The sequence below is a fragment of the Trichomonas vaginalis genome, chromosome I (assembly GCF_026262505.1).
Source record: "Trichomonas vaginalis G3 chromosome I, whole genome shotgun sequence".
NCBI lineage: Eukaryota > Parabasalia > Trichomonadida > Trichomonadidae > Trichomonas > Trichomonas vaginalis.
Genome location: NC_067203.1, coordinates 15,596,155 through 15,620,509, shown reverse-complemented (window position 1 = coordinate 15,620,509; position 24,355 = coordinate 15,596,155). Strand labels below are relative to the sequence as shown.

General features: G+C 29.4%; 5 protein-coding genes across 5 annotated transcripts, besides 4 other annotated features; 3 read left to right on the top strand and 2 right to left on the bottom strand.

The window, feature by feature from the left end:
- Positions 1–19: 19 nt before the first annotated feature.
- On the bottom strand, positions 20–7,060 carry TVAGG3_0992310 (aggrephagy protein; the record flags this gene model as incomplete). The annotated part of the gene is made up of 1 exon (XM_001276863.1): positions 20–7,060. The coding sequence occupies one exon, from the start codon at positions 7,058–7,060 to the stop codon at positions 20–22; it is 7,041 nt and encodes a 2,346-aa protein (XP_001276864.1).
- Positions 7,061–7,911: 851 nt separating this feature from the next.
- Positions 7,912–8,104: a mobile genetic element.
- A 1,059-nt stretch (positions 8,105–9,163) lies between these two features.
- Positions 9,164–9,200: a mobile genetic element.
- A 543-nt stretch (positions 9,201–9,743) lies between these two features.
- Positions 9,744–10,358, bottom strand: TVAGG3_0992280 (RNA polymerase II transcription regulator recruiting protein; the record flags this gene model as incomplete). Its single annotated transcript, XM_001276862.1, has 1 exon — positions 9,744–10,358. The coding sequence occupies one exon, from the start codon at positions 10,356–10,358 to the stop codon at positions 9,744–9,746; it is 615 nt and encodes a 204-aa protein (XP_001276863.1).
- A 1,990-nt stretch (positions 10,359–12,348) lies between these two features.
- Positions 12,349–12,592: a mobile genetic element.
- Positions 12,593–12,990: 398 nt separating this feature from the next.
- TVAGG3_0992260 (bifunctional inhibitor/lipid-transfer protein/seed storage 2s albumin superfamily protein family) lies at positions 12,991–14,475 on the top strand (the record flags this gene model as incomplete). The annotated part of the gene is made up of 1 exon (XM_001276861.1): positions 12,991–14,475. One exon carries the CDS (start codon positions 12,991–12,993, stop codon positions 14,473–14,475), a length of 1,485 nt encoding a protein of 494 aa, XP_001276862.1.
- A 322-nt stretch (positions 14,476–14,797) lies between these two features.
- On the top strand, positions 14,798–15,855 carry TVAGG3_0992250 (cell redox homeostasis; the record flags this gene model as incomplete). Its single annotated transcript, XM_001276860.2, has 1 exon — positions 14,905–15,231. The coding sequence occupies one exon, from the start codon at positions 14,905–14,907 to the stop codon at positions 15,229–15,231; it is 327 nt and encodes a 108-aa protein (XP_001276861.1).
- A 1,125-nt stretch (positions 15,856–16,980) lies between these two features.
- Positions 16,981–22,524, top strand: TVAGG3_0992240 (guanylate cyclase protein; the record flags this gene model as incomplete). The annotated part of the gene is made up of 1 exon (XM_001276859.1): positions 16,984–21,672. The coding sequence occupies one exon, from the start codon at positions 16,984–16,986 to the stop codon at positions 21,670–21,672; it is 4,689 nt and encodes a 1,562-aa protein (XP_001276860.1).
- A 74-nt stretch (positions 22,525–22,598) lies between these two features.
- Positions 22,599–23,920: a mobile genetic element.
- Positions 23,921–24,355: the final 435 nt, after the last annotated feature.

Here is a 24,355-nt window from a genome sequence, read left to right as displayed (position 1 = left end):
AATAATAAAATAAATATAATTAAATGAGCATCGAACATCCATGTCCATCATCAGAAACCATATATATTTCTGATTTTTGTTTGGAATATATCATTGATGAAACTTTTTTGTTGAATTCACCAAAATATATGAAATCCAAGTAAAACAGTTCAGCCTTCTGAATCATTAAGTTCCCAAACTGTGCAATTATATGATCAAATCCGTAAATATCTTTTAACAAACACCAATTAACTAAACCTTCATCGAAAGATTTAGTTCTGATGAAATTCAAGTTCAGGTCGAAAACAGATATTTCTGTTTCATTCGAGCAAACAATGAATCCCCAACCAGGAGAAATCTCAATTTTCTCAATCGAATAATCAACACTTGCTGTCTTGTAGATTTGTTGATTACGAATAGAAATTGAACAAATAACTCCTGACTTTGTTCCGTAAACAATTGTATCATAATCACTACAAACATATAAACAAGATATATCAGTGTCATAAACAAACAAAGAAAAGTCAATAAATTCATTTTTCGTAAAAACATGTAAAATTGAATCTTTTGTCAGACAAACCGTTATTCTATTGTTCATTTCAATTTTGATAACATCAGAAATGAAGGAAATTGACTTTGTGAATTTTCCTGAGTTGAAGAACGTTATTGTTTTGTTATTATCAGTTAAATAACAAAATCTTTTCGTTGAAAAACTTTGTCTCAAAGAATAATTCGTCAAAATATATGAAAACAAATTGAAACTCGGCGTTAAAACAGCGGTAACCGAGTTTTCACCAATATTAGCAACTATTTCGATCTCTCCTTTATCTGTAACATGGAGTTTTGGACTCTGCAAAGGAACAAATTTGAAAAATGTCACTTTTTTGGCAGAATTATTTACTTTTTGTTTTCTTTTTGGATGTTTCTTGAAGAAGATTTGTTTCGGAATAACTCCCATTCCCAACATCATTTCTGGATTTGGACTGTCATCGTAAAGAGAAGGATCGTATTTATTGTTTTCTTTCTTCCTGTCTATTCCCCAAATTAAATCAAACCATTTATCAATGTTTTCAGAAACTTTCGAACTTTCCATGATTTTCCTGTTCAAATAAACAAACTCTATTGGGCTTTTACACCATTTTGGTAATAAAATGTTTGAATCTTCCAATCCCAGATCGAATCTATTTTTATTTGTCAAAAATTCCGGTGAAAAATAGAATTCTGGAATTAATTCTGATGAAAAATCATCAAAATCGATTGTTTCTTCCAAAGATTGGAACAATCTTTTCGCATGGTCGAATTTTCCTGATTGGAACTGAATGTGGAGACTCGTAAATGGTTCCATTCTCATTAGATAATAAAGAACAGACATTTCGTTAATCATTGCAGAATAAAAGATTTCTCTTTTCTTCTCAGTGAATGAGAGGAACTTTTCATGGGTCATTATTCCGCTGTTTAATCCGAAATCTCTCAAGTTTTGGAACTCTAATGTTTCACTTTTTGTGTCTAAGATGATCCAAGGCATTATTGGATATTGTGGTAATACATTAAAGGATCTGGATGTTCTCCTATTGATCTCCATGATGTATTCGAAGTTTGTAATCTCATAATTCAACCATTTTTCTGTTAAATTATCAATTGGAATCAAATTTGAGAACTTTGTGATTATTTGTTCGTTATTAAACACAATGAAATAGGATTTACCGTTTTTAACAAATATTTCACATCCGTTCTTTGTGTGTAAATATTCAACAGCTCTTATCATTTCTAATTCTTCGGTTTTAATGATATCATTGGTCACTTCATTTTTGATAATCAAATTTTTGTTTGTTAATAACAGATAACAAGGAAATTCCCCATAAATTGTTATTAAAGAACAATTTGTTTCAGTTGGTTTCTTGTATTTCTTAAAATCAAAAACTTCTCTGTCACCTCTTCCTTTGTCACGTCTTTGACTTGCTATTTTATGGTCATTATAGTTTTCATTTAGTTTCATCTTCATTGGCAAACCATGGACTAAGATATCATCCCTTATTTCATAGTAAATCATTTCTTCTTTTTGAGTTATTTCGATTTGATTTTCTTCTTCTTCTTTTTTACCTAAATTTAGTTCTCCAATTGGACTTTTTTCTGTCAAAGACAAAGAAGAAGGAGAATTAGTAAGTTTGATCTTTTCAATCTTAAATACTGGTAATGAACTTGCTTCTGTTTCGTTCTTGGCAAAATCTGATAAATCAGAATCTTTTTTGTCATTTTTCTTTTTAAGAAAAACTTTAATATTTTCTGAAGTTTGTTCTTCAATTAATATTTTGATTTCTGACAATAATTTTTGACGATTTTCTGCCTTGTTTTTAACATATAAATTGTCAGTATTCAAAATATTTTCAACAATGTTTTTATCAATAGAAGTCATTATGTTTTTCTCTTCATCTTTTCTTTCTTCATGGATTTGTTTTACTTTTACCATCAACTCATGAATTATCTCTTGTATTGGATAACAACTTGCGATTTGTTCGAAACATCTAAACGCAATTTCTGCGTTATATTCAGATTCAAACATTGACAAATCGAAATTAATGTATTTCTTGTAATTTGGAAATCTCATAATCAAATTATAGTTATTTCTAAGTTCCAAATAAGAAAAAGGAATTGTGTTAAGATGTGCATTAACGTCTGTTGGATAAAGCTTCATCAAATAACTTGCTGTCAATATATCGAAAGAAGAAAGTTCCGGACAAGGGAAAATTTCATATAATTTGATGACTTTCAAAGCAAACTTTGAATCCAACCATCCGCCATTTTCTGACATGTGAAGTGAATAAATAAATTGATCTGTCAAAGAATTAGTTATTGATTTATCCAATTTCACATATAAAGGAAGGAACAAACCACTGGATCTTCTCTTTTGTTTCTTTTTCGTATACGGACTTTGCAGCATAAGATTTTCCAAAAATAAATCATTGCATTTCTTTGGTTGGAACAAAATAGATAAATAACAGAAATACAATAATTTGTTGACATAATCTTGCGTTAAATTTTTGAAATTTCGAAGTGCTCTGTCTATGGCAAATGTCAAAAAGTGACAACAAATTGTTTCACATAAATAAGGACTTTGTAAAATATGTAACAAAGAACAGAAAATGGAAATCTTTTGTTCATCAAAGATTAAATCAAAAATTTGTTGTTGATAATCAGGAAATCTGTCAAATAAAATTAATAACCACATAATTCTATCGTTATCGCTTGTCAAACCGTTTTTGTTTTCAATTGCTTGCAAAAAGTATTGGACTTCATCACATTCGCAAGAAATCAAGCAGCAAAGTGGTAAAAACTCAATGAAACCATCATTAATGTTTCTCACCAAATATTTGAGAACTGTTTTTGTACAAACTCTTTGGGGTGTTGATCTGACAATTGACAAAATATGTCTGTCAAATGACATATTTAATAATTTCTTCTGATTCAAGTAAAAGAATATTTCTAAGATGTCGACAAACATCATTTCATCACAATATGATATCAAATGATGTAACAAATAAAAATGTTTTGTCGTTTCTGGTGAAATTGTCACGTTTTGGATTGAAAAAGTGACTGATTTTGTCAAACTCAACAAAAATTTAACAATTTGGATATTTGTTGTTACTTGGCACTCTCCAATCAAATAGATCAATTGGCTTTGATCATAATCAATTGACCAAATATCAATATAAATAGGCATAATTGTTTTCAAGATTTCAGACATTTCTTTCGAGTATTCATCAAAGTTTTCTCTTAAAAATGAAGTGAAGTCATAAATTGTTAACGTTCCTTTCATATCATTTTTGTGGTTAACTATTACATCACTTTTCCAATGATTGACAATTTGTAGTAAATCAGCTAAACTCCAAATAGATAAATTCATAATTATGTTTTTGAGAAAATCATTTCTAAGTTCATCAATTGTTATTACAGAGAAAATTTCATTATAAAGTTCTAAATATTCTTGGTATCCTGTTTTCTTTGTTTGCACTAAAATTTGTGATAATATTTCACTGAAGTTTTTCTCTAAGAAAATAGTTTGTGAAACATCAGAAATAATAAATAAATTCTTGAAAAGTGAAGTGATTTTTTCAAACAAATTTTGAATGATTAAACCGTTATTTGTCAAATATTTTGGTTGCAAATACAAAACAATGAAATTATCAAGATTCAAGTCATTAGTGAACATGAAAGAAATCAAATTTGAGTTCAATATTGGAAGAATTTCTTCAGTTTCTTCTGAGTTTCTTGAAATAGAGAGATTTGAAACATATCCAATTGGAAATTCGTAGAATTGGTTCAAAGGATAAAGAGAATACAAAATTGATTCATCCTCTTTATATGAAATATCAGAGAAAATGATTATTTCTGTTGAATTATTATAAAATAATTTGAAAATTGCTGAATCTTTTTCAAAAGTAATGGATATCTTGATTTTTAGCCATTTGTTGAAATCAATCTGTTGATTGAAATTTTTTATCGTCTTCACGTCACTTATTGCAGAAATTGAGATTAAACCGTTTTTAATATCGACGTCAAAGCTATTTTTTGTATCATTGAAATTCAAAAGTCTAAATGGAACGTCAGAAACTTCCAAAAACATTTCCATGTCGATGTCAAAATTTTTGTCAAACTTATTTGTATTTATCAATAAAGGTGACTTTTCAAAATTAAGTATTGTAAAGTAATTTGTATTTTTCAGAGAGCTGGCAAACACATCAGAAACAAAACTAATATATAAACTTTGGTATTGAGAAATCCTTGTTTTGTTGATTGGTTTCAATAAATTCATAATTTTGGAAACAATGTCTTCAGAAATAAAAATTGAAACAGATAAAGAAAGAATACTAAATATCTTTGAAACAACATTAGATCTGTCTTCATTTTCTTGCTTGATTTTCAGTAATTTTTCTACAAGATACAAATCAAACTTGAGATCATGAGAAATCTTCATGTTATAAATAGATTTTTCAAGAATATTATAAACAAAATCCAAGTTTTGCATCAAATCATTGTCATCTAATGAACTTTCAACAATAATTCCCAGTATTGAAGCATTTTTAATGAAAATCTTGTTTGTTTCGTATAAAAGATTTTGCATTAAATCATCAATTTGTTGTTTAAACTTCGTTTTATTGAATTCTTGAGTTGTTTTTGAAATTTTTGTTATCTCATTAAAATCTAAAATGTGAGTCATATAACTATTAGTTAAAAACCTTATGCAAGCTTCAAATAAAGGAAATGTAATAGAATTTGGTTCAATTTTTGTAATTATTTCAATAATCAAATCAATTAAAAGAGAAAAGTTAATAGACTTTGCTGAATTACATATTGATATCAATGATGTCATTAAATCAATATAAATCGGATCTGAAAAATTATTTGAAAAATCTGTCAAAACATTAAGTAATTCTTGAATAAATACTTCTTGTATTGGACTTTCTGAACAATTTAAGTACTTTTTAATCAAGTTTTCTGAAAATTTTCTGACAGATGTTTCCATTAACAACGAAAGTAAATGTTTCACGAAATTATGGTTGGAAAACCACTTGTAGTTCAATGATTTGTTGGATACAACTTCATTAAATATCTTAAATATCGTTTTTCTTGATTCTTCAATAATTTGTAAATTTTCGTCATTTGCGTACTTGTGTTGCTCCTGGTAATAGCATGATGACATAACTATATCATTCATGAACTCTTCATTGCATAAATCATCAACTAAAATTTTATAAAAATTATAAAAAATAATTTTGAGAATAATTGAGCACAAAAAGAAACTAATGTGTTTCTGTTTGAATATATTTGTTAATCCAATAAACTTTGATTCATTTAAAACGTTCATTGACTGAATAAAAATCTTATAGAAAATTTTATCCGAAATTGGATTGATTGTATCATCAAATAGTTGTGAATTCAAGATTAATGATATGTATGTACTACAATTTTGAGAAGAAAGTGTTAAATCTTGTATCAAATAAATTAAAACTAAAATTTCATTCATATTGATCTTGTTTAACACTGTGAATCTACTTAAAAGTGTGTCTTCGCATTTTGTTGATCTTTTAGTTAAAATTGAAATAATTTTAAAAATTTCTTCTTGAGAATCTTGTAAAAGCGAAATATTCGATGGCAATTGTTCAATTGTTACATTATCTTCTGATAGCTCGTCTTCAAACGTCTCTAAATCACTATATTCAAAAATAATTTTTGGATTTAAATTCGGAATGAAATCAATCGTTGATTTTTCAATTTTAGGTATTTTAATCATTTCTGTAGTCTTTGCAAATGAAATTAATGAGTCAATGATGTTTTTGTAAATATCGAGAATAATATCTGAAAATAAAGGTTCTGATAATGTATTAAACAATTGCATTGCTGTACAATCTAATCCTATAACGTGTGGCTCTATTAAATTAATGATTTTCATTGAATTTGTTGCATTAAATTGAAATTTTTCTTTTGTAAGTTCCAAAATGAATTTAATGAATATTAATTTATCGTCATGGTTTTGTGATGTCACAAATAGTAGGATTGATACAAGAATATTTTCAAATTCTGGTGAATGAGAGCATGATAAAAGACTGTAATCGGAAATTCCTTGAAAGAATGTGTTGAGAGTAGCGCAATCTGGATGGTTGATGCATTCTTGGATTATTTTGAAAAAGCAATTCTGTAATAAAGGAAAATGTTTAGAATTTTGTAGATTCGGGATGGAATTTAAAATCATTGTATAATATTGGTAATCGTTTGTTTCATTAGCATATAATACGCATGATATATACATATAAAGTACATAAATTGCAAGAATATCGGAAGATTGTGAATCAAAATCTTGATATTTTTCAATAAGCATAAGAAATGTCGGAATAATAGGAAAATCAAAATTCAAGTATTCTAATACTTCTGTGATGTTCTTTGAATCTGGGATTGTCAAAAAATTAATTGTCCTTAATATAGGGGTATTGACTGATTTGATGATATTTGATAGATCAATTGGTAATGAATCTGGTATCTCTGGCATCTGGATATTCAGGATGGAGCTGATATCATCGACTATCATTATCAATTAATAAAATCTTATAATTGTATTTAACTCTAAAACTCTGTAATAACTTTTTAATATCGATATTTGCATCTGAAATATTTCAGATAAGATATGAAATTAAACTTTCCTTCAGAAAAACATCTGAACTAGACAGAAGCTTTTTATTCGGGCCTAATTACCAGATGGGAAGAAATGGTTTAAATATTGCAGATCATGTTTCAATCATTAGAATTTCAAATAGGTCAATATCAATTGATAAATTGGTAATATGATTTTATTCATATAGAAATAGCATAGCAGTTTCTATTAAGTCATTTTAAGAATAATAATGAAAATTCACATATGAAATGAATATTTGATATTTGGAAAGCAAACACTGCATAAAAATATGTTGGATAAGCGAAACCTTTCAAAAATTATGCAAAATATGATAATTTCTTTAATTGTATAAAAATATTATAAAATGCATGATTTCGGATTGCAACCATTATCTTATTTCTAACGGCGGTAAAAATTAAGCAAGCTTAGCCTATATTTGGCCAATTAGAGTCATCAAATATTAAAACAATGCAATATCTCTCCAATTAAGATCAATTTTCAAGAAAATTTCATAGTTATTTTCTATTTTAGAATCTATATGAGAAATTAGCTTGAAAAATAGTAGCTTTCATGATATTTACATATCGATGAAGAATTCGGGTTCTTTGCCTTTATTTTCCTTTGTAATTTGACTGAAAAGATCTATTTTGCGAATATTAACATGAAAAAAGTTTTAATAAAAATTAATGATCAACAGTAATATAAACAGATCAATGAACAATTTATCGAACATTTGAAAGTACATAAATTAAATGAAAGTGCCTAACCTAGGGCTGTACAAGATTTAAAAAAACATTGCCGGGTTACCGTAGAGGCCTAAAAAAATCGCGCCTCGGCGGCAAGCCGCCTCGGCATTAAGAATGCGCATCTAAATTTTTATATGTCCTTCTTTCTTTTATTTTTCCCTTCCCTTCCTTTTCTTTTTCTTTTTTTCCCTCCTCTTGCTCTCATTTACCTTTTTTTTCCTTTTCTCATCATTTTTCAAAATTTAAAATTTTTATCAAAAATCTTGCCTATAAAAGCAGATTATGGAACCTTTTAATGCCTCTTAATCAATATTATACAGCATAAAGCATATTAAATGAAAGTAATTACGTATAAATTTATTTTATTATCTTATTTATTAATTCTTTAGCATGTATTGTTTAATATTAACTTTTCTGTACATTAAATATGATATCTCCAAAGTATGAATGCCTTGTAACGAAACGAAAACTTAATTTTATGTTGAATATTTGTCACAAACATTAGATTATTAAAATATATGTTGGATATCCCTTAGTATGAGACTTCATGACTCTTGTTGTCTAACGTGAGCTTTGGATTGCAAGCTTGCTACAGCACATAAGTATTCTGTGGTTAAAAAAACCACATGAGCTTTAAAAACTATAAAACCAAAAATAATTGTTATAATTTAAATGAAGAAGTAATTTAAAACGATTTTATTTATGATCAAATTTTATATATTTTTTTGGATCAAATCCATTTTAATAGAATTTATATACTATTCATCTATTAGTAAACACTACCGTATATTATTTTTTAAGCTATCTTATTTTTTGAAATTTTATTCAAATCTTTGGTCGCAAGAAGAATTGCATGATAAATAAAAACATTTAATCAAAGTCAATTTTATTTTTCATATTCAAATGGACTGAGTGTTAACATTTAACATTTTTTGCTAATTGTCGTCAAAAATTAGGCGTAAAGCAAAAATTGATATTTCATATGGTTTTATGATAGAGAAGCATTATATTCCCACTCATTATATTCGTAAATTTTGAGGTTTATCCTTCGCTTTTAAGATCATTGAATTTGATTTTATATAAAATAGTTATATATTAGAAAATAATATGAGTTTATATGATATTATTTTTCAGAAGATTTCATTCTATATGCCTATGAAAAGTACTCTCAAAACTAACTTTTTCCTAATTATAATTAAATCTAGAATATTGTATTATGCTTAGTATTATTTCATTTTTCTCATTCAATTTAGAATTTACAAATGTCAAAAAATTGAGAGCTGTCACTTTTGATGAATTTCTGTTTATTACAGCATTGTTATTAATAATGAAAAATAAAGCTTATTTCAATGAAAATTGTTCTGCAAATTTATTTCACTTTTGACCTCACTTTTTCCGTAATTCAATTTTTTACTTTTAATATTTTAGATCTTCATAATATCATTTGAAAAATTAACCATATAAAAAAATCAAGTTATCAATTCACTTTTTCCGTAATTCAAAAATCAAAAATATAAATAATATATCTTTTTATCAAATATTATTATTATATTCTATGAAAAATGAGGTCCGGAAATTTTGCGGATTCCCGTAACTCAATTTTACGGAAAAAGTGCAGTAAACTATTCAAAATACGGAAAAATTGGTGTAAACTAATGATTTTACGGTAAAATCACGGAAAGTCCCGGAAGAATATATGTGCCTATATGAAATTATACAAAAATGAATCAAACGCATTTTAAAAGATTGTTCTTGTATTATAAATGCTATTCGCAGATTTATTAGTTGAAGAAAATTACCAAATTTTTGCCGATTTACAAAAAATGATTTACAAAGCATATTTTTATAAGGCTTTAAAAATCTTTAAAATGTGACCGGTGACGGAAATCCATGGTAACCAACCGCGGTTCCCGTTTGGAATGCCATAGGCCTAACCACTCTTCAACAGAACCTTTCTCCGCATTAAATATATCGAAAACATCTTCCTCTGATTTAAAAGAAATTACATTAGAAAATTGATCTGGTTTGAGAGTTATAATGTTTGTGAGTTGATCCGCTGAGTCTTCTGATGAAGGCGAAGCTTCTTCATATATTGGCGAATTAGCCTTTTGAGCCTTTTTCTTTTGCCTCAATGTTCTCCTTTGGCGTAATTTGAATCTATTCCTTACACAATTACCTGACCTTGTTGGGAAATATTCGGCTATTTTATGCCATCTAGAACCAAGTTCTGCATAAAGTTCGTCAAGAAGTTTGTCTTCTTCTTCAGTCCAAGGGTCATTTCTCAATTCTGGGGATAAATAATTTATCCATCTTTCTCTACATTGACGTGCAGTGCGTTTCTTCATCTCTTTTGAAACAAGCTCCCAATCATTTGTGCCAATTCGTTCTATTATCTCAGTAAGCAAGTCATCTTCTTCAGGAGTGAATTTAACTTTTGGTATAATGCCACGAGATCCCTTTTTTGCCATTGAAGATAATATTGTGAAATGAATTCATCTTAGATTTTTTGAGAATAATTCAAAAAAGTTTTTATTTAACGTGCTGCGCAATTCTCGAAATATATTAACAATGGTATAGATATTATAATTAATTTCAATTTTTATATTCAATAGAAATTGAGAGCAGGTTAAAGGCGGCTCTTTTCAAATAAAGCAGTTTTCACAATTTTATTAAGTTTACATAACCATACTATTCAATTTTATATCTCTCAAAAAAAATTATATGAATAACACAATAACAAAGCATTATTCATAAATACGCAAAAAATATCGCAATCAAATTTATGAACAATATTCAATTTATTATGTTTAATTGAGTAAAAATGAATATCGATGCTGTATTTAGAAAATCTTATTAAAATAGCCTTGATTATTTAATATTTGAATAGAATTCTTTAAAAAGTTCACACAATTGTTAATTTATATTCAGTGGTAATTTCATTTAAATTGGTCTTGCGTCAGTGACAAGTTAATTTTTATTAAATGCTCTCAAATGAATTATTTTCGTTATTATTTGTGAAACTGTCAAAATCAATTCAATTTTTTCGTTATTATTGTTTCAAAACTTGATCAATTAACTTCTCTAAAAATATTCTGATATTTTTTAATTTGCTCGCGTTTCACTCCTTCATAAACTTTATAATGATACTATTATTCTCGTATTTTGGTAGGTTTCCATTTTTTTAAATATTTTTGACTATATTGAGCTGCACTAGTTGCGAACATTACCAAAAGAGTTGATTCAATGCACAAAATATTTTTTTAGATTATCATATCAAAATTTTATTTTTGGTGTAACCATCAAGACATTCATATCTATTCTTTATGAGCCAATAAATCCTTTTATTAATTCAAAAATTTAAATTTAAAAGTGAAATTCAATTTCAAAACCATTGAATGATGTAAATTTTAATCATTTCAATCTAAATTTCTTAAAATAGTACCATTTGAAGTTTGTTAGAAGAAAAAAAATTTTTTTTGAATTGACAAAAGAAGAACGTTTCAATAAATAAATGTGCATAGCTATGATACTAAATGAAGTTTCTATTTCTTATTTTTGAATGATTTTGAATTTTTGAACAAATTCATTTGTCATCTAAAAATATCTATCGTTTTACAAATGCTTTATGAAATATCAATTATGGAATATGAATCACTTGTAAAGAATCTTTTAAATCCATAATTATCCGATAAAGCTCTATTTCTTCTTCAATTTTAGCAAAATCAAGATATTACACTATGTTTTAAATATGCATCGCGCATAGCAACTAGATTAGAAGATGATTAAGATTGATTTTGCTATTTTCGATGAAAAAAAAGTGAAAAAATCGTTATTAATAATTCAGCTCGATTGAAATTAAATTTATCAATTTTTAACTAATTATTTTTATAGCAAAAGATACTTCTAGCAAAATCATAGAAACAATTCATTTGAAAAATTGTGAAGACATATTCAATATTGACTAAATTTCACACCGTTACTATTTTTAAATGTCAGTTATTTCAAAAAAATTCTTTCCCCATTTCACTAGTTTGGAGTTATTCCGTCTATCCTAAAACTTTTCTTCCTTCAAAGAACTAAATTTTTTAATGTTTTCTTCTGCAAGGAATCTCATCAATTTTATTGATTCTCAATCCATGTGTGGAAAATGCTGACTCGTCCGAAGTTTTATTTAATGGAGCCGATTTTACATAGTAGATTAGCTGAAAAATATGAGAACTGAAGTTCAATTAAACTCCTTACATATTATTGAGCATTTGAAGAATCCACTTGAAAATAGGATTAGCATATAGACTTTACTAAATTTCCAAAGGAAGTTGCTACTTTCCATCTTGCTCGAATTTTTTATTCTCAAATGTTGCTACTGAAATATCTCAAGATTGAGAGAGTTTGTGCCATATCTGTTTCAATATTTATACTTTTCTCATTTAGATCTTAAAACTTTTTGCATATGATGAAGGCTTCAATAACATGACAAAAATTAAAGTCCCTTGAGATATATATTCTATGATTTATGTCAATGCTATATTTATCACTATTTTTAATTTTTATTGACCTACCTAAAAAATTCCTTCTTCCGCTAACATGAGTTATAACGTGATTTTTCCGAAAATGATAGAATAGTATTTATATATATTGTAGAGCATATTTTTCATCTATTTAAAAATTTTGAATAGTTTACATTTTCATGTTATAGTGAAGCCTTAAATTTTTAAATGAACGAATATTATAATTATTATGAAGGTGCGTATGTGAAATATTCTATGGACGATTTCTTTTTATAAAAACTCAACAGATTATTCAAGTTATTGGTTCTTAAAGCCGCCTTAAAATTGAGATGTCTTTCAAAATTGAGAAGAAAATTTACAACAATTTAAGGCATATTCTTGTTGCATAGTGGTGTAGCAAAATAACAATAAATTTTTAATTTTTTTATCGTTTTTTGGGGCGATTTATCTTTCAAAAATTCACGCGCCAAAATATATCGGTTAATTAATATTCATTTATATGTTGTTCTATTTCAAAATTCAATTGATTGTCTTCGGTATATTTTTCTCTGAAAAATTCAATATTGACAAGAATTACTTAATTCAAGTTTTTATGTTTGCTATATTTTTGACTTTGGTGGCTGGTGCTACATATGAGGTAACGTCATTGTTGCAAACCTTCACTCTCAGCGGTTCTTTGATGGGCACAAGTACTTTGCAATCAAATTCTGGACCTGCAATTTATTACTTGTTGACTTGTAGGGCTACATCTTATGCACTAACTGCATATGATTCTGGTGGTGCTTCATATACAATACCAGTTGACACCCAATCGAATAATGCATATTATGTTCCTTATCCAAGGTCAAGATTAGAGTGTCGTGTTCCTATATTAAATCAAGATACTATTATTGCCATTTGTGGACTTACTGGTTGTGAAAATGGACTTCACTTTCTCGAAAGATCGCCTATTATTGTCGACTTTCAGAAGTCAATTCCACCATCGATTATGCCAATTTATCCAAATCACAAAAGATGCATTGCAATTTTCAATACAAACCTGAATTTAGCTTTTTTAAATAATCTTCCAGAAGGAAGTAGCTCTTCTTTATTAATTGAAAATGCCAGAACATGGACAACTATGGAAAAAGGGCAAATTTATACTAGTAAAACGCAATTCCAAGTTTTGCTGGTTAAATTAGATTTGGGTGATTTTTCTGGTGTCCCAGACTATCAAATCAATTTTACATCACGAGAACAAGCCATTCAGATTTACGATAGATCCTTTTATGAAATACCATTTCCAACCCCAGCTGTAACACCAGTTGACACCCCTTTCATAACTATGTACGAAACTCCTTATGAAACAAACTCTATTACTCCAATAGAAACACCATATACTACTGTTTATCAAACATACGCCACAACTCCTTTAATAACCCCACACACTACACCATATATTACTCAAAAAACTACTCCATATGAAACAGTCGAAAAAACACCATTCACAACATTTTATAAAACACCTTTTTCGACAGTAGAGAAGACTCCATTTTCAACAGCATACACGACACCAATAATAACGCCTCGCCCTTCCAATGGAGGAACACCAGCGCCATCAGACTTCCCAACACCCTTTTCAACAGCTCATAAAACAGCTTTTGAAACTCCATATTCAACAGTAAAAACAACTCCTTCTGAAACAGATATACCAGCGACACCTGCAGAATCTCCATCAACATATATAAAGACACCAAGATGGACAGCTTTTCCATCTGCAACACCTTATGAAGATGAGTATGACCAACCAGGATATGATCCAAATCCAATCATTGTAGAAATAAAAGAAACTCATCCACCAATTCAGACCGAGTTTGTTAAGACTGAGGTTCCAAAAGTTAAAGCGGCAATAAATATTGCATCTGGAACCGCACTTATCGTTGTTATAGTTATATTAACGGTTATTAATATTATTAGGAATATTCGCCTTGCCTATAAAGTGATCAAAGGTGATGATCCAGCTTTTTTTGGTGATGATGGGGATGAATTCGACTCCTTATCATTTTCTTATTCTTATGATTATTCTACTACAGAATAAATATTTGTTTGTATTTCCATGATAAAAATCAAATCAATTTTTATTCATTATAATCGCAATAATGATTGTTTAATATGATGGCAAATAGTCTCTGAAGCAAATTTTCAATTTCATCCTCGATGTTGTGGTTATTCCGCATTCAATATAATTTTGATGAGGGAAAAATGTGAATGTCATGAAGCAATTTTGTAAGGCTTAGCCTGACCATCCATTGTATAGCTATTTTGTATGTCTAATTCATTCTCACATCCAAAATTTATGCATAAAATGCAACTTCATTGTGGATTACAATTGGAATTGTTTATGTGTAAAGTATTGTCAATGAATCTATACAAAAAATCTATCATTGGAACCTGGCCAACTTGGTGTAAAAATTCTGAAGAAAAATTTACGTTTATTGTCAAATTTTTCATCGACTTCATTTCAAAAATGTCTGAGAATCTTGTACACTTCGAAGGCTCTCTTGATGAACTTAAAGCTAAGATTGCTGCTGCCCCAGGTCTTATTGTAATCAAGTTTGGTTCTACGACATGCATGCCATGTAAGAGATTAAATCAAATGTTGCCAAACATCGCTAAGGAAAATACAGACGTCCAATTCTTAATGGTTGATATTGATGATAAGGAAGATTTCCGCAATGCCTATGAAATTTCTTCTGTTCCAACAGTCTTATACTACAAAGGAAATCAGAAGCTTGATGAAATCATTGGTCTTAAAATCCCTGACCTCAAGGCTAAAATTGCACAGTATAAGTAAAATTACTTGTCTATTGCCATTTTATACATTTCATGATTATTACATTTTTAAAAAAAATCTGTTGAGATAGTTCTGTCTTTGAAATGCTGTTCAGAATCATTATAGCGCTTGATTCGAAATCTTATAAAATTCCGAAGATAAAAATTGAAAAGCTAAGATTCCCTTACTATGATTATTAATACTAAGTCATATAATACCATTTAGAAATGATGGAACTAGAATAATAATCTTTAAATTAAAATTATCTTGATTTGAATTTTTGATTTTATCTAAATATCCAATATTATTTAAATTTTTATGAAAAGTGAAATAAAATAGCCGATTTATAAGCTCTGTTCAACCATCCACAATTGAGAAAAATTTAAAATAAAGATTCTTTTTTGAATAATTTCAAAAAAAATTCAAAAATACAAAATTCAATTGAAAGTTCTTATAGATTATAGTTAAATCGAGTATTTCAAAGAAAATTTGGAGATGAAAACCACTTTACTTCAATGTCATTTGAACATTTGTTGTTGGCTAGATTCCGAATCCGCAAAGGAATTTTCAGATTTGCAAGAATTGATTTGCATCATCGAATAGAATCTTAATCATTGGTTTTAATTGTCAAAAATCTATTCTTACATTCAATACATAACTTATTCATTACTTTCAAGCTTTAAAACAAAGTTTTTTCAAAATTATTGAAAGAAATACACTAAAATACAGAATTTTTATCGAAAACCAAAATTGATACAAACACAAATCATAAATGACGCTGTTTTCTGTTGCTGTCCTTTAGAAATTTTGTTCATTTCTTGAATGTATTTTTTGAAAATATGTCAAGGAAAGAAACAGCTTCGAGAATGATTCACTCTTGACGAGCTTATTACTTTGCTGATATAGTTTATTTGTTTTAAAAATTTGAATTCAATTTATATTGACAAACGAATCAGTTTGTAATGCATGAACTCATTCTCGAAGTAGTACACCAATGGAACAGAATAGATGTCTTGGTGTTCAAAAAAATGATGACATTGGAAGAAATTGAGAAAGAATTACAGTCATTATCATGCGAAAAAGCGTATAACGAGTTTGTTGATACCTCATTTATTGAATAGGGTGTAATGGTTCGATGAACCACCAATGATAAAATTATTTTCAAAAAAATATTAATTTTATAATCAAATATGTAGAAAAAAGTGAGCAAAATTTACTCCCATAATATACGTTTTTAAGATTGAATTTATAACTCGGAAATAACGGAAAATCTTGTCAGAAATTTATATACGTTTGTAATTTTGAAAATCTGGCATTTTAAAGCATAATTATGTTTCGCATTCATATATTACCGTAATAAATTTTTACAGTACTCATAAAAACAGATTTTAAAACAGTTTTCAAAATTATTTTTAATATGGGATTGCCTTTAAAGTCAATATAGCCCTCAATGATATCATTATTTTCTATCTATCATTCAATTTTTTTTTGACATATATGAAAACTGTAAACAATGTCATTGTTCTATTGGGTATATAGTATTGATTAATCACCCTTTCAAAAAATATCGTCAGAAATCAAAGTTATGGAAAACCATGGAATTTGTTTTTAAAAATATATGATTTCATGTATGTATTAAATAATTGATTTGAATGGATTTGAATTGAAATCATAAATGAAATGTGAAACACCAAATTATTCAAATAATTTTGCTCTAATGCATATAATAACATTTTGCTCAAAAAGGTAAAATATGGTTTAGAAATTTTAAAAATGAATACAGCATCTTCTTTACATACCAGTACAACAATTGAAAAAGATACTGGACTTAGAAACCAGTTGGTACAGGGAACTGTGAAGAAGATTGATGTCATATTCCCATTGTTCAACAACATGTTTCAAAATAATGCAGTAATTGTTCCATTATTCTATTTGGCAGCTCTTTACTGGGGCTTTCAAGCTATGTTTCTTGCTATGTGGCCAATGAGTAGTTATTGGGACACAAAGTACATGAATCACGCACAATCTAAATTATACGAAGGATTAAAGGTAGGTTTATTGATGTTTCCGACTCCTTACAACTCAAAAGCGATATTTATTAAAGAAATTGTCTTTTTCGTTGCAAACATATTCTCGTTATTAATTATAATTTCGCAGATGTTGTACTACAACGTTCACAGAAGCTTCATGAGATACCTACTCAATCCAATTCAGTCATATGATGCTGTAACTTTAATTGGTATCCTTCCTTCGGCTTTTGTTGTTGGTGAAAACTTTTTGAAAATAACTCAAGGAGAAACTGATTTTTATATCATTATATCATTCGTTTTAGCTATTGTCAACGTAATTTATGAACTTATTTATCATTACTTAATTTTAAGACTTACAGCGAAAAGTGTTTCATTGCAAAACCTTCCATTCTTATCATTTGATCCATTCATTACTTATGCCATTATCAATACCGTTGCAGTTACTTTAATTTGTACATATCTGATTTTATATTTTGCGAAATGGACAATTTTGATAGCAATGGTTGCTCATGCTGTAATCTTTGTCTATCTGGCATCAAATGTTCTATACATGCATTATATCATTCACACTTCAAATTCTTTATTTTTCGGAATGCTTTTGAACTCTGCAGCTTTAGACGTAATGATGTTTGTAGCCTACTTCAAGACTGGTATGAATCATTTTGTACCGGTCATTTTCTGCGCAGGATTCTACATTTTCTTGTTTACTTTGTCATTAATTATGTTTCACTTCATGAGACGCAATGTAATCAAAAAACTCAGCGTTTCAAACCTCGAAGATAAGATTTCATACTACGAATCCCTTGGAATTCTTAAGAATGACAAGAAAATTTTGACATATCTTTCAATTGGATTCGCAAATACTTGTCCTTTATTCTATGACTTGAGTTTGATGGAGTACCTGTTCCAAAATTCAACTTCTGAATATGTTTTAACGAATATGTTGCAAATTATTAACTTTTTCCCAGGAGAAACAAGGTTTTTGAACAGATTAACAGGCTTATTAATCACAAATCGCCGTCTTAATTTCGACCAACGCTTCTTAATCTACCAAATTTACAAAATTAAGACTTTGAGGCAGTTTTCAAGCTCAAACGACTCTAATATGAAGTTAAATGACCTCAAAACAATGTCCAGACAGGTCGAATCGTTGACAAGATCAGCATTAGAAACAACAAATCTGAAACCAGGCTTTTACGAGGAATTAGCAGTCAAAGCCAAGAGAGCAAACGCTATTTGGGTAGAAGCACTATGTGATTATCCAAACAATCCGAAGTTTTGCGATGAATATTGCAGATATTTAATTGAAAGTGAAGCAAACTTCCCAGAAGCTCTTAAAATCAAGCACAGAGGCAATTTAATCGAAATGGGAAAGAACTATTCCTTCGATTACTCGTTCAGATCAATGGTTAAACTCATTCCAAGTTATATCAAAAAGGAAATCATTGATTTACGAGGAAATATAAGACAGAAAGACAATAGACAGAAGAATGGAGAGACTCTTACCCAATCTTCCAATGGAAGTGGCAGCGGAGGCTCAAATCAAATTAGTTTTTCATCAGATATCGACGACGACATCCAGGAATCGATTGGAAAGCAGACATTCACACAATGCAAGACAAGGTTGGCTCTCCACAGAGCTTTGAACAATAAATTACCTGGATCAATCAAATGTATTATTCCTTTAACGATTGTCATATTATTAATCGTTACAGCGGTCTTCATCTTCATGTTCGTGTTCACTAAAGTCGAATTATTCGAACACACGGACTCTATGGCGATGTTAGATTCGATTTCCAAGACAAGATACTATTTGGCGATCAACGATATGGAAATTTTGCTCAGATTCATTCAAGACAGAGGAAACTACGCCAAATATAAACCAACTGTCGACAAATTAGATAATGAATGCAAATCAACGTATAAACCGGTTCTAAATATGACAGATGACTTCCTTGTCCAGAGTTTACCAAATCTACATGCAGCCATGGACGTTTACAGTGATTTAATCAACAAATTGGCTCAATTAGCAAATAACAGAGACGATGTTTACGAAGTAGCAGGTAATTTGATATCAGATATGCATACTATTTACACCTGTTTCGAAAGAACCTACGTTGGCCGTGTAAATGACACAATTTCCACAATGATCTCAATTTTCTTTGCACACCAAGCGTATATCGTAACAAGATATCAAGAGAACATCTCAGATCTTTACAATGAAACGCAGTTTTGCGAACTTATTTCAAATCTCAGATCATTTTATGTAGTTATTCCAACAGTTTTCATGGATTTGAGCAAATACCAAGTAGACAAAGGTGAAAATCTCAAAACAAAGTTCCAATTGATCCTCTACATCGTTCCTCCTTTAGTTGCTGTTGTTGCTTTCATTCCTTTCCTGTTTGTACACTTCTTTACTCAGAGATCCCTAAAGGAAATCACTCAGTTGATCGTAAGCTTCGATCCGAAAACAAGAGCAGACGCAAAAGAGCTAATTTCTGTAAATGTCGAAAATGATGATGCGAAATTAGCAGAAACTAATGTAACTTCTGAGCGCGGCGGATGCTTATTATTCCTTATCTGCCTTATTGCCTTATTATTTGTCGGAATTGCCACTGCAATGACTTTATTATCCGTCAAATCTAACAACCACATCATTGACTTGAACCTTTGGGACCAGTATGCAACTCTCAGGTTATCATTGTGCGCAGAATTGATCAATACTTTGACTTTCGGCATGTCATTGTTTGAAAATCCAAATGCAACTGCACTTTCTAACGTATCAATGGCATATTATATGTGTCTTGAGAGATTAAAGTCATTGGTCGAATCCAATCAAGATTTAATCTTAGGAACTTCGATTTCCAAACCATGTTCCGGTTTTGACGAAGTTTTAGACCAAGAGAACCTATACGACGAAGACATAAATCACACGTCCATGGATTCCCACTCCGTTTACGCCAACGCTTCCATTAACACTCAATTAAAGATTTTGACAGATTATGTCAAAACTACATTAGACGAATTTGTTGGTTCTCGGTCCTTATCACCCGCTCCTGTTGCCAATATCTTCCATATTTTCGCTAGGCACATCTCTCCAAAGATGTTACGAGTTACAGAACGATTAAGTCAACTTGCGAAAGTCCAATACGACGATTTAATGTTGATTATTGGGTTATTACTTATCCCTGCTTTCGTTCTTATTGCCTTATATGCTATTGTTATCTCGACTTATTACAATATGAGGAGAGATTCGTATAGAGCAGCTCTTTTTATTCTTAAAAGGATTAATCCACATGCATTGATAAACAACAAATTGTTTATCAAGTATTTCTTGAACAACAACCATGAAGTTCATGAAGTCAGTAAAACTGTATCAGGAAACATCATCCAAAACGCTCCCGATGCAATTTTATGCACAAACTTACATGGTGTTGTTGAAACTGTTAATCCTTCTACAACATCTTTGTTGGGATATACTCCCGAGCAGTTGTTAGGACAGCCTGTAACAACATTCTTCATACAAGTCGATGAAGAGAAAGTGATGCAACAATTGGATATGATGAGGAACGGACAAGCATCACCAATCTTTGAAGAAAATGTTACGGCAATTACGGATGCATCGCAATTTATGCCTTGCCATATAACAATGCTCGCAATCAAGCCACAGAATTCATCGTCAATTAATTCTTTCGTCATAATTTTGAGAGACCAAACACAATTAGTTTCTCAACAAAAACAGGCGGAAGAAGCGAAAGCACAGTCAGAGAAACTGCTTTACCAGATACTTCCAAGAGATATCGTTTTGCAAATCAACAGAGGTGAAAATGATATCTCTTTCATGGTCCAATCAGCAACAATTTGTTTCATCGATATTGTCAAGTTTTCCGAATATTCAGTGAATTTGACACCTCAAGAAATCATGGGAAATCTTTCGCTTTATTTCGGAACTGTTGACTCTATCTTGGAGAAGTTCAATCTACTCACGAAAATCAAGTTGATTGGTGATATCTATATGGCAGCTGCTGGTTTGTTTAACCCTGAAGTTCAAGCTGAAAAACACGCTGAACAGATGCTTTTGTTTGGTACTGAAGTTATCGCGGAATTGGATGACATAAACATGAAGTTGAATGCAAGTTTGAGTGTGAGAATTGGTGTGAATACTGGTGGTCCAATCATCGCTGGCGTTTTGGGTAAAGACAAACCTGTTTTCGATATAATTGGTGACCCAATAAATGTCGCTGCAAGATTGCAATCAACTGATGAAGCAAATTACGTACAAATTTCTCAGTCTTGCTACGATTTGGTCAGCCATTTGAGTTTCGATATCAAACAGAGAGGAGAAGTATTCCTCAAAGGTAAAGGAAAACAAATGACTTACTTGGTCAGTCCTCTTCTTGTTGGTGCGGAATTAATTGATCATACAAATTAATAACTTTTTTTTAAAAAATGTTTTTGATTGTTTTCAAGTAAAAAAAAAGATTTTTTTAACTTTGTTATAGTTCAAGAGAAATTTTCATTTACTAAAGGATGCGCTGAAGCCTTATCCTTGTCTGGACACCCTTCATGGATCAATGTATCTATATACATTAATAAAATTCAATTGCAATACCCAAAACAATTTGGAAAGATTGATCTTCCATTATAAAAGTAATATGAGAATAAACATTAATAATTGTAGATTTTTCTTTGATATAAAGATGCTGATTTGCCTCTCAGGGGGAATATAGCTTCTCTTACTTGGAGGCATCCAAACAACAAATATTTCCTCACCAAGTTAGAACTGTTTGTTGTTTGGATGCCCTTCTATCATTAATGAGTATTATGCTATATGTTAACTCGATCATTCATTTGCAAGTTATTGCAATCACATCGATTATTAATGATATAAGTAAATCTCAAAATAGTTAAAATCCATAAATTCTCAATTGAAATTTAGAAAAACAATTTATTTATTGACTTTTTTTCTTGTCTTATTGATAGAATTTCTGTATGTAGGAATGTGAAAGAAAATTACCATTCATTTGTGTTCATAATGTGGATAAAATGAGTTATTAAGGGTGGCTTCCGACCAAATTGTCACTTTTTAGCCCAAGTGAGAAAATTTCGTAATTTATAACCAAGTTTTTAAAAATCTATATTTAATAAAGATTCTATTTTTCTTATTAAATTTCAAAAATGAGGGGGTTCGGAATCGTCCACAAATTGCCGAAAGGGTTTTTGCCAGTTTTGAATCCGCTTATTTTTATCGACCAAAATTATAATAAATATAATTTTCGATAAGTATTCTACCCAAATGATTCTTCAAAAAATTATTTTTCGGATTTTATTCCGTAAAAAAACGTTACAGAAAACGCCGAGTGGGGGACAAACTCGCCCATTGTCACTTTTTCATTAACCTTAAACTTGTAATTTTCATTATTTTTAATTAACCTTATTTCTTTCCCAATTCCTGATTTATTTTATTCACTTACTATTAAAAGTCACATTTTAATAAAATATAATAATTTATTTATAGCATTTTTTACTATACTGTAATAAAAAATTAATTATAATAAATTAAATGTTTATTAAATCAAATGTTTTCTTTGCAATAATATTTTTTTAATGTTGAGTAACAATGTTGGGATCAAGTGTATCATTTTTCAGACCTTTCTGAACAGCTTCAAGCATACTGATGCATTCGACTTTTTTTTAAATTGTGTCATTTCTTCGAAATCTCTTGTGACTTTTTTTGATAACTTTAACACTTCTCTCTGAATCCAGACCTTTAATTTGCAACTTAATCAGGAATGAAGGAACAACACTGGAATATAACTCGATGACAAGTTCATCGAGTCGAAGATTTGGTTGTACACCACTTGTATGTGCCGGATACCATTGTGTCAAATTTTTTCTGAAATTAACTTTAAAAGTACTAAGTAAGATCATGAGATATAGCAATATATGTTTAAACCAACTTATATTTTGGTTGTACACCACTTGTATGTGCCGGATACCATTGTGTCAAATTTTTTCTGAAATTAACTTTAAAAGTACTAAGTAAGATCATGAGATATAGCAATATATGTTTAAACCAACTTATATTTTGGTTGTACACCACTTGTATGTGCCGGATACCATTGTGTCAAATTTTTTCTGAAATTAACTTTAAAAGTACTAAGTAAGATCATGAGATATAGCAATATATGTTTAAACCAACTTATATTTTGGTTGTACACCACTTGTATGTGCCGGATACCATTGTGTCAAATTTTTTCTGAAATTAACTTTAAAAGTACTAAGTAAGATCATGAGATATAGCAATATATGTTTAAACCAACTTATATTTTGGTTGTACACCACTTGTATGTGCCGGATACCATTGTGTCAAATTTTTTCTGAAATTAACTTTAAAAGTACTAAGTAAGATCATGAGATATAGCAATATATGTTTAAACCAACTTATATTTTGGTTGTACACCACTTGTATGTGCCGGATACCATTGTGTCAAATTTTTTCTGAAATTAACTTTAAAAGTACTAAGTAAGATCATTTATTTTTGCATAATATAATGCCAATATGGTTTCTTTTGATTTTATTTCATTTATAAGCAAATCAGATTTACCCAAAAACTCCACTCCATAAGCGTTCATTTGCTAAATTAAAAAGTGACAATGGGCTAGTCTGTCCCTTTCTCGAAAACGCCTATAAAATTTCGAATTTTCCCTAAAAAATTCAGTGCAGGTCGATTTAAGAGATTTTTCAAAAATAATCATATCAGTAGATAGGGTATAATATAGAGAAGCTTTATGAATAACTTAAAATCCGGGAAACTCAATATTCAACGAGAAAAACGCTTAACGAATCTCACTTTTGGTGTAAACATCACAAAAATTGAGAGGGCTTTCTGGTCGGAAGCCTCCCTTAACCCAAATATAAACAGTTTAAAGATATTATTTTATACAATTTAAAAAATTATGCATAGGAATGATGATAAGATCATTAAAATAAGAATAATTTGATTGAATTAACCCAAATTAACCCACAATAACATGCATAACATGCAAATTTTTACTAAGGTAAATATACTAAAGTGATTTACTATATTAAAATGAAGTTTTATCGAAGAAAA